Genomic DNA, 19,044 nt, shown 5'->3' with positions numbered 1-19,044 from the left:
CCCGGTCTTGGGTCCCGCACCAGCACAGACAGGACAGGGATCGTCCCCTGGAGGGGATGAGTCTGCGGGCAACGCCGGCCAGACGAAGTACCTCGGATACCATCACACGCACTGATTAGGTCCGCGAGGCAGCTCGGCAGACGGGCGAGCTGCGCTGCCCCAGCTGGGGAAACTGAGGCACGTAGCGATGCGACGCTCCTAAGCGCGCTCCCGCCGCGGGGCGGCCCCGCGGGGGGCGGCGATGGCGGCGGCCGGGCCGGGGGGGGAGGGGGCCGGGCCCCCGCGGCCCCTCGGGGCGCCCCTCGGCCCCGCCGCGGGCCTGCTGCCCCGGCCGGCCCGGCGCCCGCGGGGGCTGAACTTTTCGGCACAAGTTTGCCGCTTCCGCTTGGCCGGGGCGGCGCGGCGGGAGGGAGGGAGGGGAGGCGGCGGCCGGGCCCCGCGGGGGTCCCCGGCCGGGCTTTTGGCGTGGGCCCCCACCGTCCCTTGCCGGTACCGGGACGGGAGGGAGAGGGCGGCTGCTGCCTCCTTTTTTTTTTTTTTTTTTGGGGGGGGGGGTGTTGTATTTTGCGGGCTTTTTTTTTCCGCCTTCTCTGGCTCCTCCTCCTCGGGGGAGGGGAGGTGCGGGGGGGGGGGGGAGGCTCTGGGGCAGGAGCCGCTAAAGACAGGGATTGTTTGAGAGTTCAGTCATCCAAAAACCGTCTCCCATATGGAGGGTCGGGCTTCCCGCATCCCCACGCCGCTCTCCTCCTCCTCCTCCTCCTCCTCCTCTTGCTTTCCCCTCCGCTCCTGAGCCCTGCCGGTATCGCGCTATACCCCTACGAACAGCTCGCGGAGGAGCACCGCCGGCCCCCAAAGCAAGGGCCCCCTCTTTCCCCCTCCCCTTCCCCCCAAAAAACAAGACTTTCCCCCCTCTTTCTTTCTTTCTCTTTCCTCTTCCCCCCCCCCCCTTTTTTCCCCTCTTTCTGTGTGTGTATGTGCTGAATTCCCTGCAGATCCGGCCTGGAAGTTCCCAGCTCCCGGAGTTAAGCCTCTTTGTTGCTTCCCCGCATTTTGCGCATCTTTGTGTCTCTCCGTCCTGCTCCGTCGGAGACCCGGGTGAGTGGCAGGGCTCCCGGGGCAGAGGGGGCGGCGCGGGGGGGAGGGCAGGCTGGCCTCGCAGGGGGCCGCCGGGGAGAGCCGCGGCGGCCGGGGTGAGGGACTTGCCTCCCCTCCTCCGTCGGCTCCTGCCTCGCAGCCGCAAACCTTTGCGCCCGAGTTTGGGAAGTTGCTCCCCGGGCTGCTGCGAAGCGGCTCCGCGCGGGATTTCTCTGTGCGCTGGACGCAAGAGAAATGACAAGAGCGGAGTGAGCTCCCGCCGAGCCCCCCCAGGGTGTGATCCGTTTTGCACCGGGCAGGTGGGATTTCGGGGACTCGGCTGTTTTTTTTTTTTTTTTTTTTTTTTTCCTTTTTTATTTTCCCCTCGGCTCTTCCCTCCGGGGTTTAGGCGGCTTTAATGGAGGGCCCGGTGCACGCTCGCACCGCCGGGCTCCAGCGCTGGCCAAAGGCTTTCCCAAAAGCTAGTCGGCAAAGTGTCCCCGTCCTGCTCGCCGCCGGCGGCTGCGTGAGGAGGGACCGTGCGGTGAAGAGAGGGAGAGGGAAAAGCAGTGGAAGAGACGCTCGCTTTCTGTTGCCCCAACTCTTGTCAAAAACTGATGGGAGTTCACAGACAGGACTCGGCTCCCGCGAAACGCAGAGGCATTTTTGGTCGGCGCTGGGTTGAAGGGGCTGGTGCTGCTGCAAAGAAAGCGTGGGTGGGTAACCCGTGAGTAAAATCCTTGTCCTCTTCTTGTGCAGTCAGATATTTTTTGCCCCGGCGCAAGGGCAACGAACGATTTGGGTTGGGGGAAGTAATTTTCTGCCCCGCCATGGGATACCGTAGGATGTATGCACGTGCACCTCGCTGTTTGGGCTCTAACTTTGGCAGGTCCTCTTGGTGCTGACTGTAAATAGAAAATGTGCTGGAGGACAAAACGGGTGAGGAAGCTGTAGCTGCATCCAAATGAAACTTTTTGAAATGCTCTAAAGATGTTGATAATTGCCCTGAAAAATAATACTGGATTTTTAATGTTATCCACATCTGGTAAAGGTTACTTAATACAAATCTTGTATTTCTGAGCACTGCCTCAACAAATTCTAATTCCCTAAGTGTTTATTTCACTGACATTGTGGAAAAAGCAGTTCAGGTCTAGTAAAGGTGTTTTTTGCTCTTGCTTGTTTTAAACAAACTCTCTTGACCTCTCTGCGGCATTACGTGAGTGGGCTAACAGGCTTCCATGCACACAGTGTGTGCGTGTGCGTAATTCTAGGCATCTCTTAAATTGGTTGATTTTCTTGGTGTCCAGTGCCCTTGATTTTTACATTGCTACCACAGTATCTTTTTGATACGTTCATTCACAATCAGCCATTAAAGTTTCTTTTCCCATGGGCTCAAAAACTGTCATGGAAAATATTAAAAGAATGTGGGCGTTTGTGAGTAGGATTTTGTTTTAGCTTTCTTTTCTTTTGGAACTGCCTTAATGTGTCTGGGTATAGAGGGGGGTTCTTTTATATGTATAGATATATATGTGCATGTATATAATACACATACATACGTAAACACACACACCTTTTTTTTCTAATGGGTTGGATATTGAGGTTTCTGGCTCTACGGAGGATTTTGGCAGAAACATATCAAGGGTTTGCAATGAAGATTGGTTCTATTTGAGCGACTTAGAGAAATGAAGGTGAAATAACTTTCCCTGTTAGTAGGAATTGCCCTGGAACAGGAAAATTAAGAGAGTTGTGAGCTCCCTGCAGGGTGGATGATATTCTCTGATGAGAAATAAATAGAGTTTTGCTCTATGTACTTTTTTAACCTTCCCCTTTATACACAACTGAAGGGATTAATCGTACATGTACAACACAGACAAGATCCCAGTATGTGTTTGCTGTTAGGGCTGAAGTCAGATACAGAGGGGTCCTCCCTGCTGATGCAGTTCCCACTGGGGAGAATGAGGCAGGTTCAACTGGAGGACGTGCAACAGTCCCATACGGATTTGAAAAGCAAGTTCAGTTTTCTCTCCTTTTCTCTCTCATACATGTACACACCCTTGAGATCTTTCTTTGAGAGATCTCCCAGTACAAGTAGCTGAATCCACACACATTTCTTCTCTGCTTAGAGTAAACTGGGATATAAGTCTTGCAGATGCTCTTTTTCCCTATGGTCTGCAAAATACAGCTTTTCCATATCTAGTACTGGCATGATATTCCCAGTGAGCACAGAGTGCCTGCTCTTACAAACATTGTAAAGTGAAACTCAGTGCTTGATATTTGCAGATGTCTTTCTAGCCCTTTGCGTGCAAAACTCTTGGCTTTCACTTCGGAGTTTTGCTCTTTTCAAAGACAGATGAATTATTGCCCAGACCCCTTCACTTCTGGAAATCCTGTGCTGTCCTCAAAACTGATGGCAGACTGATCCTTCCAAGCTCTTCGATACTGAACTTCCATCTTAGCTGTGTTTTCAAGCTGCTGATATAACTCCTGTATACATACATACATATATATATATATATATATGTATATGTATATAAAACAATTATGTATATATAACTGATATAGCTGCTGATATAGCCAGGAGCAATAGAGTTGGGCCTTTAGGAGCTGTCTGTGGCCTTCTGCCACACCAGGAGCATTGCAGCTGAGGCTGTGAAGTGAGCAGCCTGCTTTGTCCCCATCATCCCAAGTCATGCAGAGAGGAAACTTCTTTTGCTGAATTAAGAAATCTAATCGTTTTAAAGCAGACCTCAGTTTTTATAGTTTCTCTCTATGTTACTGAATGATCACAACTGAATTACCAACAAATCTGCCTGCCAGGGCTTCGTGGCCTTTTCCTGAGTCACATACCCTCAGGACTACAGAAACCTGTCAGTTTAATACTATACAGAACAAAAAAAACCCTATTATTTCCTCTACGCTGGCTCTAGGAGAGAAGATCAGTGATGGGGAAGAAAGGCATTCTTAAGGCTGAAGCACAAGCTTGGGTGTCAAAAATGTCTGGGCTAAAGTTTCAGCTGATGCACGTGCCCTGTGTGAACTTAAGCAATTCCCTTCACGACCCAGTGCCTCGGTTTCAGAACCAGGCTAATACCCAGCACAGATGGGGTAAAAAATGTGGAATGGCAAATACTGCTGTCCACACTGGATCTTCCAAGCTAACAGGCACAAACCCTTGTTTCTCACAGACCAGAGCACAGGCATGAAAGGGAGGACCTGCTGGGCCCTGCTGAGCCTCTCATAGGCTGTCAAGAGGGCTGAGGAGGCATCTTTCTTCTTTAAAAACATGCTCTTTTCCTATGGTTGTTACAGTCCAGGAAGAGAGATGGGTTTCCATGACACTGACGGTTTGGGCACTGCAGCAGCAGGTTTGTGTCAGTGGCTGCACCAGAGGCTAGCAGAACCTGTCACTGAGCTGTTTATGGCACATCTTGGTGCAAGGCTGAGTGAGCTGAGAGGGGCAAGGCTGGAGTTTCGCTGCAGTTTTTACCCCAGCCATAGTCACAGCTCAGGAACCGCGCACGTGACGGGAGCGTTGTCCCGGGGAAGGCGGGGAGGAAAGAAGACGCTCAACACAAACTTTGCTGTTGTCTTCTGTAGCCGTGGCCCTTTGGAGTGGCAGCTGGCGGAGGCGACAGCAAGGCTAACGGCCTGCAACCTACACCGGAGGTTTGCATTTTTGGCCCAGGTGCAGGTGTGACGTGGCACCATGGAAGTATCTTGCGTTTCCAGCATTTGGTGCCGTATCCAGTGCAGCAGGCATGCGTTACGGCAGGATTCAGATTAATTCTGTCCTCCCAGGTTTTCAGGCTGCAGTCTCAGTTTAGTCATTCAACCCACAAGAAATTAAAGCAGTAGGAGGCCACTGTAACTCTGGGTTAACAAAAGTTTCTTTGGTCGTAAATAATGACGGATTGGTCGTGTTCATGCCTGACCCTGAGTGCCTCAGATGAGGCAAAATTCCCTCGACGTCTTTAATGCGCAGAGAAGATTTGATGTGTTACTGCTGACATATTATGGATCAGGATTACAAATCTCTTGGTTTAAACCATTACCTCGCAGTCTAAAAACCTTGCACTGTCAGGAGTACTGTTGGGATGGTGTATCCCACAAGGAAAAAAGCTCTTTTGGAAAATCTTTGGAGACTTCCTGTTTCTGGTTAGACTAAAAACATCCTGAGGGAAAAACCTGCTGTTGTGTATTTTGGTGTTCCTGTGGTCAGTCTCAGTTTAAAGGGCTGTTACATATTCCAGTTCCTAGGCCACAAGAATAATTTAAAGAGAATAATGTATTCAGTGAATTTCAGGTCCTTAGGTAGAATGCTGGTGAATATTATCTTCCATTCTTCTACAAGGATTTTGAGTAATTATTTAACGAAATGTAGCAAAAACATCTTTTTATTTCCCGGTATTTGGTTTAGTCTTGGCCCCCAATCATACAACATTATTACAGTTGCTTTGTTGGCTGAACAACATGCTTGAAGCTGATTTTCTGGAGGGAATGCTTGCAGGATGGGAAGCTTTTAGAATTTGCTTTGTATGCATACTTGCATATAAGAGTTTTTAAAAACTACTTTTCACAGAAACTTGTGCTTCTGCAAGCCAGCTGTATGAATGTTTGTGGAAAGTCAACACAGAAGGAGTGCGAATGCAATGGAAACGAATCAGCCGAGAAGCTCAGAAAGCTATTTGTTGCACGGGAAAAACGTTCAATGCTTGTGCAGTTCTGAAGTTGCCGTAGGCAGTGCAGTGTTTTGTACGTAAATAGGGAACAACAGATCCCTGCCCTGAGGATATTGCATGCTCCTTTTATTAAAATGGTCTTTCTTCCTCTCCCCAAAAAAGGACAAATGGGATCAGAGGCTCGGCTGTGCCTGACGGAGTTGTTGGCGCAGCACCTGGCACAGTGGGGCCACAGTTGCTGAGAGGGGCTCTCAGGGCTGTTGTTGTGTGTTACAGGAGTGCTTGAGTTAAAGGCAGTGCCAATTTATTTTGGCTCTGGTGGGATCGATGGAGGGAAATGTGCTTCAGGGAGCGTGTGGGACGTGCTTGAGCTTCTTCGCCTTTTTTGTAGGCAGCGTGCCAGCACAGAGGTGAGAGCCAAACTTTACCCTCGCGTTCTGCTCAGCCTCTTTGAGGAGGCTGCTGCCCTGTGACCGAAATCCATCCCCGAGCTCCCGCTAGACGCGAGGATTGTGACTGCACCCTGCGATGGTGCAGTGGGTTGGGCTAAGTCCAAACCACACAACAGTGTTATGCCCCTCTGCAAACACACTGTTGTCAAGATCACGCAGGATCTGGGCTGCAGTGTAGCTCTGTATGTGTCTGTAAAACCAGCTAGTGGCTTGGAAACCAGTCTCTTTTCCTCCTCAGCTTCTCTGCCCAGCATAAGCAGTAAGTTACCCCAAACCCCAAGTGGCTGTTCCATTTTGGCGCTCCAAGGTCCGGTCTGGCACGGAGATTAGCCAGCAAGTCATACTCCTACGCAGAGCCAGGGTCCCAGGGCTCCTGCCAAATGCTAGGCTGTGCTCACTGGCTGCAAGGTCAGCAAGTCCAAACAAGCTTGTGTGTCCAAAGGCCGTGCGTCAGGCGCTTCTCCCCTTACTTGAATCATGAGAGTGGAGAGGGAAAGGGTGTGAGTGTCCCTGTCAGAACTGCGCTGCCTACTTTCAAATATCAGGCCAAGGTTCCTTTTTTGTTCTTTTTTTCCCTGACATTAACAGAAGAACAGGCTAGGCAGAGCCCTGTGAATCAGTGTGTTGTGTTAGTATGGTTGAGAAAACTTTGTGCTAGTATAAAGTTACTGAGACTGTCTCAGAGAAATAAACCTCAAATGTGGATACACTTGCTTAGAATATAACATTTATGTGCAAAATGCAGCTTCCTTAGATAATGTCACTGTAATATATCCTGATACTTTTTCTCTATGGCAGAGCAACTACCTCAATTAGTGATGGCCAGGTTCTGGGGTGCCAACTTGGGACGTGAGGAGAGCAGGTCTGATTCTCTCTGCGCTACAGATTTCCCTCCAAGTTAGGGCAAGTTGCTCTTTTGCCTCAGCTCTCCACCTGCAAAACCTGTTGGTGGTACTTCCCTGCCTCCTTGTGGTGTTGAGGATAGGTCTGCTGGAGACTGCAAGAGACCGTGGGTTTACTGGCCATCAAAAAGACCTCTTGGATAAGGACCACTGCTCATTTTCAGTAGAGAGCCTCTTGGGGGCATTGGCAGCCTGACAGGAAACCCCTGAGGATCCCTTTGGGGGGATCCACCCATGCGTGCTAGGAGGATCTGGGCTCTGTAAGAGCTGTGTGATGTTTTTGATTTGCAGGATAAGCTGGGTGTCCTGCCGTAGAGGAGCTGCTTTCTGAAAGTGACCCTTAGGGAGTCTAGCATAGGTAGTAGCGCTGCAGCTGCAGTGGATTTACGGCTCCTGCCAGTGGTGGTACAGAGAGGCCATTGTAATCTTATGTGCTGTACACTGTATATCTCAACAAGTGAAGTGGCTCTTTTTTTTTTTTTTTTTTTTTTTGCCTCCCCTCCTTTCCATTGCTTCATGTCTAGTTTTATGAAGTTCCTTCCCTTAAATTGCAAATTTGGCCTTATCTTCAAAGAAGCTCTTTGGCGCCAAGCTTTTAAAGGTAGGTAGGAGGCAAGAGCAAAAACATCAAATCCATTAGCAGCCCAGTTGCCAGAGAAAATGTTTTTTAAAACAAAATCTGAAACCTTAGTGTTTGAGATCCAAAGGCAAGATTGAAGACAAGTATGGGCCTTGTCCCCCAGGAGTCACAGCACTGGGAATATACTGGCAAAGACCATGGAACGAGGATTCTTGTGCATGCATGCACACAAATAGACAATTATTTGGAAGCCAATAATATTCTGGATGCTGAATAATTATTTACTTCATCTAGTGCCTTCTGTCCCAAATTGCTCCCTGAGCTGCAGCTGACATGTACAGCATTCTCGTCACTCCAGCCCTCTGCTGGACGGCAGTCCCCTTTGGGGCAAAAGGTAGTGCTTCGTTGCACGTTGCTCAGCTGTAGGTGGTAAAAACGACTGGTTGGCCCAACTTCTTTTAAGCCTGCCACTGTCAATGAGTGATTCCTTTGGGCCCCCTGCGTCTGAGGTGATGGGAATGTGATTTTTCTTTTATCTTTGGAAAGCTGCTTGTTCAACAAACTCAAGCCCCATCAGATTGAAGGGGTGGGTTTGAGTCTGAATGAGATGCCTTCAAAAGCGTACTGGGTGGGATTTTTTTAAAAGTACTTGGGGTGACTTTTTAATGACATAGTCAAGAATCAGTGAGACCTGTGCATTGAAGTCCCTTGAGTGTTCTGGAGAGACCAGCCTACTCTCCCCTTGCTTTTAAGTACTAAGTCACTCTCAGTAGATCTGTGGGACTGTCCTGCTGTCACCAGTGTAGTAGCTGTCAAAGCTAGTCCTAACCACCATTTCTGCATGTAAATAGCTACCTCTGAAATAGAGAGTCCATCAGACATGCCTTGGCCTTGCAAGGAGTTGAAGAGTAGCTCCCAAGCCAGAGCTATCCTAGGAGAAGGAGATCATGATGGCCCAAATCCCCAGCTGTAGGGGGAAATGAATCCAGCAAGGAGCACCTTGTGGCCATCTCCCTCTGGACCCAGCAGTAGGACCCTTGGCAAGCTTGGTTTAATAAGTACCAGCCTTTGAGTCACTGTGAGAACTTTCCTACCCCTCAGCTGTTGGGGCAGGGTATTCAGCCTGTAGCTGTCAGCCGCCTGTGGAGTTTGTGAGAGAGCTATGAGAAACCAGAGCATGGAGCACACCTCAGAGAGGTGTGGTGACTGCTCAGGACGCTGGCGACTGCTCAGGATGAGTCTGTCATTGTCATTTCATCATTCTGATGTTGCTCTTCAAGTGGCTGAAGCTGGCCTGAAGGGAGAAGGTCCTTTGCTTCCCAGCAGGTGAGGAGCAGAGTTCCTTGTTGTGTACTGACTCATGCCTGAGCTTCTTCATAACTTCGAAGAGAAGGCATGCAAAGTAGGTCAATGGCTACTTGCTTTTAAGGACCCTGCATTTCTGGCAACCTGAGCTCTGGTGAATGTTGTGAGGGTAGTTTAAGATCCTGGTATACCCAGCTCCATGCCCTGTCGGAAATCACTGCCCTGCCAGTAGAGAGGGAGACAGTCTCAGGATCATGATCAGCTCTTCTAGATGGCCGTGCAGCCCATTAACTTAGTGACGGCTGCTGAGGAAGAGGAATCAGTACCAACATATGGAGCTGGAGCCCAGCTGTGTGTTTGCTGACCCTACTTCCTCTTGGCAGAGAGGCAAGTAGCCAGTTTGGGGAAATGTTAGGGAAGAGCATCATGGTTTACACTGCTATGGCTATTCACAAGCCCAAGAAAAGCCAGCCCTTTATCTTTTAGCATCTGTGCTAGTCTGTCAGACTAAGCTGTATTTGCCTGGTATGCAAATATGCAGTACAAATCTGCTGATTGCATTATGAAGTCTGCTGTCTTTCCTGGGAGCAAGTGTCAACTATTAACATAATGTAGTAAATTAGGCAGGAACATACTCACTAGTTGTGTACTTGTCAGGTTCTCATCACAATTTCCTGGACTGCTGATTTGGGAAGGAGAGGAAATTGGAGCACAAATAGAACAACATCTAGAGCAAATAGTAAGTTGTGTTTATCATTGACATCTGACCACCTAACATGTGCTTTGCCCTAAAATCTGTGCCCCTAGGGATAACTTTGGACATCCCTAACCTCTGAGCCACTTCAAAGAACCACTTTTAGAAAATTTTCCCAAACTAGTGACCAAGCAAACAAGCAAAAAGTTCAACAGCCACAAAAATGTGAGCATAACCCACTTTTTGCAGAGCTGAAGCATTTAACAAACTTCTACTTATCTTGACGTTGACTCCCCAGATGAAGACCTTGAGAAAGACTTGCCACCCCATCACTCTCCATCACCATAATCCCAAACCTAAATTATTATTTGTATTGCAGTAGTGTCCGGAAGTTTTAACCAGGACTGGGACCTCGCTATGTTAGACACTACGCTAATCTGTAATGCAAAACAGTTCCTATATCCCCATTCAAAACAGTAAGGCAAGCAGAGTATAGGAGATAAAAACAAAGCATGAAGAAGGATGCATGTGCCCTGGGGTCACTCAGCAGGTCAGGGTTAGTGCTTAGTGCAAACCCCATGTTGTCTGATAGGGAGCCCCATGCTTTATTCTCCATCTAGGCCTCCTCTTCAGAAGAGGAGGTCAAAACTAAGTATTGCTTGGATTTCACCAAGGGCTGCTCTGCCTATGAGCTCTCTCTTTAGCTTAGAGTTGTCCATAGCAAGGTCTCATCTTCATTATTAGCTCTCGGCTCACATCAGTCAGTAAAGAGTGGTATCTCCAAAGGTCCAGTAACTGGTTGCCTGAATGGGGGCACTTGGCCCTGCAGAAATTGTTTGTAGTGTCTTGCTGCTGTGGCATGCCTTGCAACTGAGACAAACTGCTCGTCTCACAGGACTGAAATTTGTGTCTGTCTTCAGAAGGCAAATGAACAAGAGGTCTGCTTGGGTTCTGGGGGATGGCAGGTGGAGAGCAGGAACGCCTGGCTGAAGCGGAAGGAAGGAAGCCAGCTATGGCTTTAATTCTCTCCTGTCAGCTAGTTTTCAAGTTGCGGCATCATACTTTGAAAGATAGCTGGTTGAACAGAGAGCCAGTGTAATAAACGTGCATGCTGCAAGCAAAACGTTCTCATTATGTAAATATTGCGTACCTCCTTTCTGGGGTGATCGGGGACTGTGCTCCTCCTGCCCTGGAGGCACTGGCTTATACTACACAGGCCAAGGATGAACTCAACAGATGCTACTAAGGGTAGGTACATGGCTCTTGTGGTGGCCCAGACACCTCTAGTTACTCACCTCTGCACAGTCGGTCCAGAAGTACCTTAGGTTGTGCAGAGGAGGGATGAGGAGCTGTAGAAATACAAAGAGCTGCTCTTCCTGAGAGCTCAGGACCGTGTTGAATATATTGCTGAGGACTCACAAGGGTACACAAATGCTAACTCAACTCTTGCCCCTGCATATAGCCCAAGATGGAGCTGCTGACACCAACAGCAGAACACGAGCACAGCTGGCCTGAGAGCCCAGCTTGATGGGGTAACTGGGAACCATCTCTCAAGGGCATAGAGTTGCCTCACCAGCGTCTCGGCAATTCCCTCCCCCCTCCTCCTTTCTGCCTTTTGACCTGATAGCACTGCTTTGGGAAGCAGGTGGGGATGGGGCCTGTACAGGCTTCCTCCGCTGGCACTTGCTTGTCTGCTGTGAGTTGCAGGCAAGCTCTCCTGTGGGGCTGCTCATCGTTGTGTCCTGCTGCTGGATAAGTAGCAGCCTGAACTGCAGTCTGAGGGGTTTTTGCATAGAGGAATGCTTTGAAACATATTTTTTTAATGGCGTTTTGTTGCAAAGGGCTCTTTGTGGTTGGATGAAGAGATGACGCCTTTCCCTGCTCTGTAGGGAGAGGATCATATTTGAAGCAGGACTCCTCAGTTTTGTGACTGAGCTGCCCTCTGCAAGCTGAAGAATTTAATTACAGAGGAGATGTTAGATGAGGTATTTGGGCCCTTCCAGCTTCTCCTGGGCTAAGTGCCTTTGGAGTGGAAAAGCAGTGGGAGATGCCAGCCAGCTGCAACAGTTATGGCTTTTTCTTCTCTGCTCTCTGGTCCCAGGTTTCTCCCCATGCATGAAAGACTGCTGGATCACACCAACTTAGCTGTTGCCTTTGCTTTCATCCAGCTGAATTAGACTGTGGGATGAGAAAGGGGACAAAAAAATTGGATTGTGACATACCCCTACCCTATACATAGTGAAGATAACTTCTCCCTCCCTCTCAGCGTTCACATGCATTTCCCTTTGCCAGCGGAGCATTTTTATGAGTCTCCACAAAGGAAAAGGCGAACTGGATTGTAGTTGAGCCTGCGAATGCGTGCCCGTTTCCCCAGTGTGTGCTGCCTCCCAAAGGATGTGGAGACTGCCGCCGGGGCCTTGCGCCTCTCCGCTTCCCAGTTTTCTGGCTTTAATTTACCCTCTCTGCCTGAGGTCCTTGTGCTGCAAGAGCAGTTGCTGGGGCTGAGAAAGGCTTGTTGGGCCTATGCCGAATGCCCCTGTCCTTACTTGTTTTCGGGAGGGCTGATAAGGAACAACTGGAGGTGCCTCTCCAGGTGCCAGCCTGCTGCTGCCGGAGAGGTGCTCCCAGCCCTTGCCGCCTCGGGGGCGAGTGTGCGGTGCAGGCGTGTCGGAGCAGGTTTGAGGAGCCCTCGCCCAGGCAGAGCTACTGCCTGCCATGGCAGGCAGGGTTGCAGCCTCACCAGAGGTGGCTCTGGATAAACACAGGCCTATCCCAGCAGGAAATCCATGACTCTCCTTCACTTGTTCCCCCCCACCCCACCCCAGTCTGGCAGATTGGAGCTCTGGGGTTCGAATACAACATTTTTCAGATCTCTGCCAATGTTTCCAATCTCCCAGCATTTTGCAGTCTCAGAGGTTTTAGTGTTGACCTGTCTCCCCTTAGGCACCCAGGGAAGTGCCTCAGTGGGGAGGGTGGACGCAGTCATGGCGTGTGCAAGGGGCAACTAGGCAACAGGCCAAAAACCCACAGCTGGTTGTTAGCCACAGTGAGGTAGATTTGCCTAGGAGCTGCAAGCTTTGTGCTTCCAGAGCTTTATGCTAAATAAGCGCATAAATAAAAGTTGGTAATAAGTAAGGTAGAGTTAAGGAGGAGGAACCCAAAATAAAGACCCTTAAATAGGCACATCTGGGGCAGACCTCAAAAAATTGCCTCTTCCAGAAGCTCCCCACTTCCTGTTTCCAAAGGTTATCTTATCTTTACATGAGGGCTGCAAAACAAAACTCATTTTCCATGTAACACCTTTGTAGTCAATAGATATGACTGGCAGAGGTTTCTCTGTGGCTTTTAGTGGCCAGGAGCAGAGACTCTCCAGAGGCTTTAATGGGGGTACAAAGGCCCAGAGGCTGCCCTGGATTTGTCCTCCTCTTGCACAAAGAAGGATGCTCCTAGCAGCTGTTCATTGTCAGCAAAGCAAATGAGGGGAAAAGAGACAAACTTCAGCTGGCAAGAAATGTAGAGGGAAATTATCATTGTTTCCCTGTTAAGCTTGCAGAGGGAGTTCTGGAAGCTGCTTTTTGTCCCATTGTTACAGTTTATGTTTATATAGCTTATCTCTTTAATGAGAGATATTAAATCCCAAAGCACATTGTAGATGTTACCCTTTGAGAACAGTTTGCTTTACCCATTGCATGGCAGAGTGTGCCAGCTGTGGAACTGGATTTAAAACCATGAAACAGCATTTCCTCAAAACTGAGCAGTTTTGTGTTTTTTGTTTTTTTTTTTTTTTCCCAATCCTAAAAGAGTTCATGGTATTTTCCATACTAGAAAACGGTCAGTAACTTCCTTATAGATAATTCTGAAACTGGATTTCCTTTATGTAGGAGACTTGTTCCCATTGCTATGGGGGGGGGGGGGGGGGAGAAAGTGTTCCCTTCCACTTCTAATACTGCATGTGTAGTCTGTATGCAACAAGTGACAATGTTTAACATAATCTATAGATCAGAATGCTGTTCAGGCAAGCACTGACTGAGCTGTTCTACTGGTGACTTTGCACTAAACAGTCGAAGTTTCTTCTGGAGGCATTTGGTGCTATGGGAAAGCCAGGCTTTTCTTCTCCAAGAAAGCATTGATAGTCTCTGCAAGCAATTAGAGACAAATTCCTTGAAGCAGAGGGTGTCTTTCTGTTATACTTTTGTAGAGTACCTTTATAGTAAGGTCATGAAGAACTCTCTGTAGAAAGTAAGTCAATAAAATAGTCCTTATTTTCCTTTACTGGGCAGGTAATGTAAGGGCAAGATATTTGGGGGGGGGGGGTAGGAGGAGGAGAAGAAAACTCAGCTCTATTTTTTTTCCCTTAGTAAACAACTGAGTTAATACCAGAGGCTTTCTGTGTTCTCCCAGTCTTCTGTTGAGTGAGTCTTCAGAGAGAATGATCTCTGAAGATCTCTTCTGTGAAAACTTATTAGCACCTCTCAAGCAGAGGCATCTCTTGCATTAGAAAGGTGTTCTGGAGCCACAAAACAGTTAACAGCACAAAAGCATCTTAGTCCTTTATGAGAGAGAAGTAGACTTCTTAGCTTAGATCATTGCTAGGATTCTTAAGGATTTCTTGTGCTGAACAATAAACCTTAATAAATGAATGGTTGATTCCCTTCTGGTCTACTTCTCCTGTTATCAGCCCTTCAAGGCCAAATGCTTAGTGAGTGATTTTTGGTTTGTCACAGTGTCTTCCTGGTCCCTTCACTGGATAGAGTTTTCTCCAAAAGTGACTAAGCATTTAAGTCAAGGGTTGGGTTTTGTTCTTTTTTTCCCCTTCCCCTAATCTAGCACAGACACTGACCACAGTCATGTATTTTTTTTGCTCCCTTACTTCCAAATGCAGTCACATAACAATAGCCTGGAAAAAATAGTGGAAGCAATTTGGTCATTAATTTATTTCCTCTTTTGTGCCGGAAGGAGTGGGTTGGCATTTGAGTGAAGAGGGTGGGAGCTCCAAGTCATCCTTTCCAAGGTTGAAGGGAATTTGAATGGGCCCCATCCTGGGTAAATGAGAAGTACTGTAGAAGGGTGTCCTTTGGGGGCAACCACTTCCATTGCTCTGTGGGCTGAGCTTCATACTTGGGGGCCTCTTTCTCAGCTGACCCAAGATATTATTTGTTATTTATATAACTCTGAAGTCTTCTACAGCCAGTGCTAAACAAATTTTGTCTGCCACTGGCAGACAGAGAGGGCTAGAATAAAAGTGCTGCCTCCCATGTCACACTTACTCAGCGATAGGTGACCGTTTTCTTTCCTTAACAGACTGCTAATAGAAGATGTTGGGTGTTGTTGTAATAATTATTTTATGCAGAATGCTGTGACAGATGGTGATTTTTGGAAAACTGTCCACAGTTGTAGAAGCTGATTACTTTCTAAAGCAAGTTGGCTATGATGGAGGAATGAGAGATAATGAGACATGGCATGAGCTGTAAAAGAAGGGGAAAAAATATCAGAGTAGCAGTTGGCTGAGGTGTTCTGTCTCTCTCCTGAGAAGCAGGAAAAGACATATTCTGCAGACAGGTTTGAGAGAAGTTTTCAGTGTCTGGATCTTTGGATCTTGGGAAGACGAATTGCCTCTTAAGAGAAAAATGAAAAGTCAGTGAGCAGGACCAGAATGTTACCACATGGGTCAAAGGGGGCTTTGGTGTTAAGATGTGAGACAACACAGGCAATGAAATCTTGAAAAGAAAATGGTTACATGGATTTGATCCTTATAGGAGAGAAAGTGAAAGCAAGTGGGCTTACGCATACCAGAGAGAGAACCTCATTTGATAAAGACTAGACCAGTAGGTGAAGTTTTCAGATCACAGGAAATTTCCTTTAAGTATTTATTTATTTATGGCTTTACTGAGAAACTTTCAACCAGCTGTGTTTAAAATTATAACAGTAGTGAGATACTTAAAGAAGGAGTTAATCTCTCCCTCTATCTGACATGTCACAGAGTGCCAGCTGTAGTGTAAGCAAACCCCAGGGAAGCAAAATGACATGGCCCTGCTGCCTGTGAGCCGAAGTCATGTCTGGGAAAGCCAAACCGTGGAGGGAACCGCTGGCGGGCAGCAAGTTGCTGGAGTGCTGCCGGGGTGACCCTTTTGCAGTCTTCCAGGAGCAGCGGGTTTGGCCTGCCCTTCTCTTCAGGGCTCCCCATGCCTCTCAAAGGGAGAGCAACCCCTGGAGCTGGTTGTTTGCCTTCGGGACAGCAATGCTTAGTTTTACGGGTGCTGTTGCAAAGCCTTGAACTGTCTCTGGCACCAGCAATGGAGAAATATGAGGAGGAGGGAAACCAAGGGTCTTTGTACTGAGGGAACCAAAAACATCCTCTGTGTGTCCATGGATTCACCACTGACAGACTCTCAGATTGAACTGGTTACTGTTTTGCTTTTAAGGGCTTTTTTAACCACTGTGATTTTTTTTCTTTTTTTTTTTCTTCTTTTCTTTTCTTTGGGGGGGACGAGGGGAAGAGATCTCTTTTGGGAGATAGAGCCAATCTGGGCCTTTTCATTTTGCCCACCTAGCCTATCTATAGACCGTGTACCAACAGCCCCTGCAGGCTGAGTTTCCTCTAGAATGCCTTATGGTTTTACCATGGCCAAGCATTTCTGTTTGGCAGCAGAGGTAGCAATGACTGCACAAGCTGGACAGCTGTGCTGCATCCTCCAGCCCTCTGTGGACAAGGGCTCGGAGTGTGGTTTGGTACTGACGCAAAAAGAGGTGCTGCATTAGGAGACAAGTATTGCCTCCCACCCCGGAACACAAAGTGCAGCCCTTTAGCATAGCAGAAGTGTGTAAGAGCATTTGGTCTTCTCCAGCCCTGGGAAGAGAATGGTGAAGAGGGATAACACTAGGAACCTGGGTTCAGCCACTGAGCAGCGCCTGCATTGAATGAACCTGGGAGAAGGCCGCTCTAGCTGGTGGGCCAGTAACTACATTCCTGCTAGGTGCACCTATGCAATGCCATGTGTCGCTTTTCCTTGCACTAACAGAATGAGTTGGGGGAGAGGAGTTGGAAGGGACATTGGGCTGCTTCTAAATGGCTTCCACTTGTCCTTGCTCTGTGGGAAAGCTCATTCCTGCTTTTTTTTCCAACTTTGGGAATGATCAGCAGAGGTAGCTGTGCCTGTTCTTGGCTCAGTGGGACAGGGGCTCAGTGTAGAGTGGCGGACACACTGTTTTTCTGCCAGCTAGGAGAGCTGTGGCTATGAGAGTGATTAAAAAATGTATGTAGTGAGTGATAGGAAAATGTTTTGAGGAAGGTGATGTCTCTTATGATGATGATGATAGGGTGGCACATCATAGACCAGAAGGTCAAGCAAATTAGTTTTAGCACTAGATGGGGGATTGTGTGGAGGCTGACTTGTCTCTCGCCTGTTGGTCTTAGCTTCAACATGACATGAGATATCACAAGAGAAAATTCTCCTCTCCCCACTGTTTCCTTTCTCCACTACTGGTAGCTAATCAAGATTCAGTTTTAATGACTTCCTCTGCTCTCTCTGCTTCCTCTCCCCTTGCCCCACACATGCCTGTTTTTAAATTATTTTTTATGCATTTCTTTTTGGCAGGAGTTAAAACACAACAAGCATTTGGACCAAGATGAAACCAGTTGAGGAACATGTTGGGCAGTGCAATGCTTTGTTCTGAGCTCAAGAGGGAGGGGGGAAGAAGAGGGGGAAGTGAGGGGAGGGAGGGATGTCATTTCCCAGATGGAGACACTGCCAAAGATAGTCTCGCTTCGGAAAGCAAAGAACATTTTGACGCTATCCCAAGTTTAACTCTTTGTCATTCCCCTTCTGTCATGCAGGGAAAATCTTAGTTGTGTTTTTTGGCCCAAGTGACCTGAATGGTCCCAAGCAAAAGCCTGCCATTCTGGTGAAATACTGATGACTGTCTGAGGCTCTTGTTGGTGGAGACCATAGTGAATGGATGAGAAATCTGCATCTGTTTATCTGTGAGGATCCAGAATCGGTGTGGCAGCTGTTTAAAATAAGTCAGCATTTTCCTTGCAGAGAGTTGGGCCTGCTGTGCTCTGTTTCCTGCCCTGCAGAAACACCTGGTGTGATTTGGGATGGGGCTCAGCTTTGCTATGGCCGTCCCCCATCAGGGGGCAGAGAAGACTTTTGCCTCCTGATGTGTCAAACACTTGGGAAGCACATTGTCCTTGGGCACCCCCTGCTAAGGGAGCCTGGTGAAAGGGGGCGCTGCTGGGACCGGGGCAGCAGCAAGCCCCAGCGCCCACTGGTTTGGGGCAGGGGTTGCTGTGAGCTTGCTGCCCGACAGCTTGGCTAGCTGATGGGAATGCTAGGAGTGCTGCCTCCTCCTGTTCCCAGCGAAGCTCTTGGGCTGCAAAATCGTGTTGCTGCGGGGGCTGGAGGAGGGGACCATAGGCATGTTCTGCTATACTGGCAACTGCATTGGGCCATAAATATTGCACAGTGTGTAGGCTGCTGATTTAATTGCCCCAGGGCTGCTGTACTGAGGGTGAGGATACAAGAGGGGAACAGAAGGGAAAATTAATGCAACAGGATCTCTTTATTAAGTTGTTTTCCAGGTTCTAAATACTTGGAGCACTTGTACCAGGACTCCAGAGGAGCTCATGGCCTTCGCAATTAAAAGGCCCCAGAGTGTGATCCTTGATACTGGACTGTTTGTTGGTATGGAGATCTAGCCTCTTTGACCTGGACGGGATTCTCCCAGACAGGCCACCCCACCTCCCTCAGAGCCCAGATGTTAGGGGGAACTAGTGCTGCATACAAAAATGCATAAAATCCCTTTGTATAAACCCAGGCAGAGTCGCTATTCACTGCCACTAAACCTGGAAGCCCTCTCTTTGCAGGGACCAGCAGCCTCTCTGGCCCTCCAAACTCTCACAATCCCTTTTGTTCAGTTAGAGAGAAAACAGCTTTCCTAATCCCCCCACAAACCTCCTGAACGTAAACACAACCTTCAGCTCCAAAGAAGGTGTCAGTGACCTCGGGCTGCAGACCATAAACGCCTTCCTCTGCCCAGCAGCTTCTGCTGCAGCACGTGAAATTTTAGCCTCTTCCAGTAAGTGCAGCTGATCCCAGACATGCTGAGGGGTGGTTACCACAGCACCACTGTAGGTGCATAGGGTGACTAGTGACAGAAAGAGGAATGATACATCTGATGCTCACCTTAAAACATGCCCTGTGTCTTGCACATATCTGTCTAGTAAGCCAAGAGGAGTCTGATATGTAAAGATTGAAAATAACCAGTGTCACTTGTCAGGATGAAGCAGGGGAGAATAGGAGCATGTGGACAAAAGGTGCATGTTTGTGATCCCATACAATGGATTTCAGCTTTATTT

General features: G+C 48.3%; 1 protein-coding gene across 3 annotated transcripts in view; it reads left to right on the top strand.

Moving 5' to 3' along the window:
* Positions 1–651: 651 nt before the first annotated feature.
* Positions 652–19,044, top strand: part of BOC (BOC cell adhesion associated, oncogene regulated) — a 58,431-nt gene continuing 40,038 nt past the window's right edge. For 2 of the 3 annotated variants that reach the window (XM_062595490.1, XM_062595479.1), the window contains exon 1: positions 18,290–18,370. In XM_062595490.1, the coding sequence (XP_062451474.1) occupies positions 18,313–18,370 (58 nt within the window). In that variant the 5' untranslated portion in view covers positions 18,290–18,312. Of the gene's footprint in view, positions 1,096–18,289; positions 18,371–19,044 lie in introns of those variants that run through there. The other variant, XM_062595500.1, reaches the window with a different exon arrangement.

Source organism: Rhea pennata, chromosome 1 (assembly GCF_028389875.1).
Source record: "Rhea pennata isolate bPtePen1 chromosome 1, bPtePen1.pri, whole genome shotgun sequence".
In the NCBI taxonomy this organism is placed as follows: domain Eukaryota; kingdom Metazoa; phylum Chordata; class Aves; order Rheiformes; family Rheidae; genus Rhea; species Rhea pennata.
This window is presented reverse-complemented; position numbering and strand designations above follow the sequence as displayed.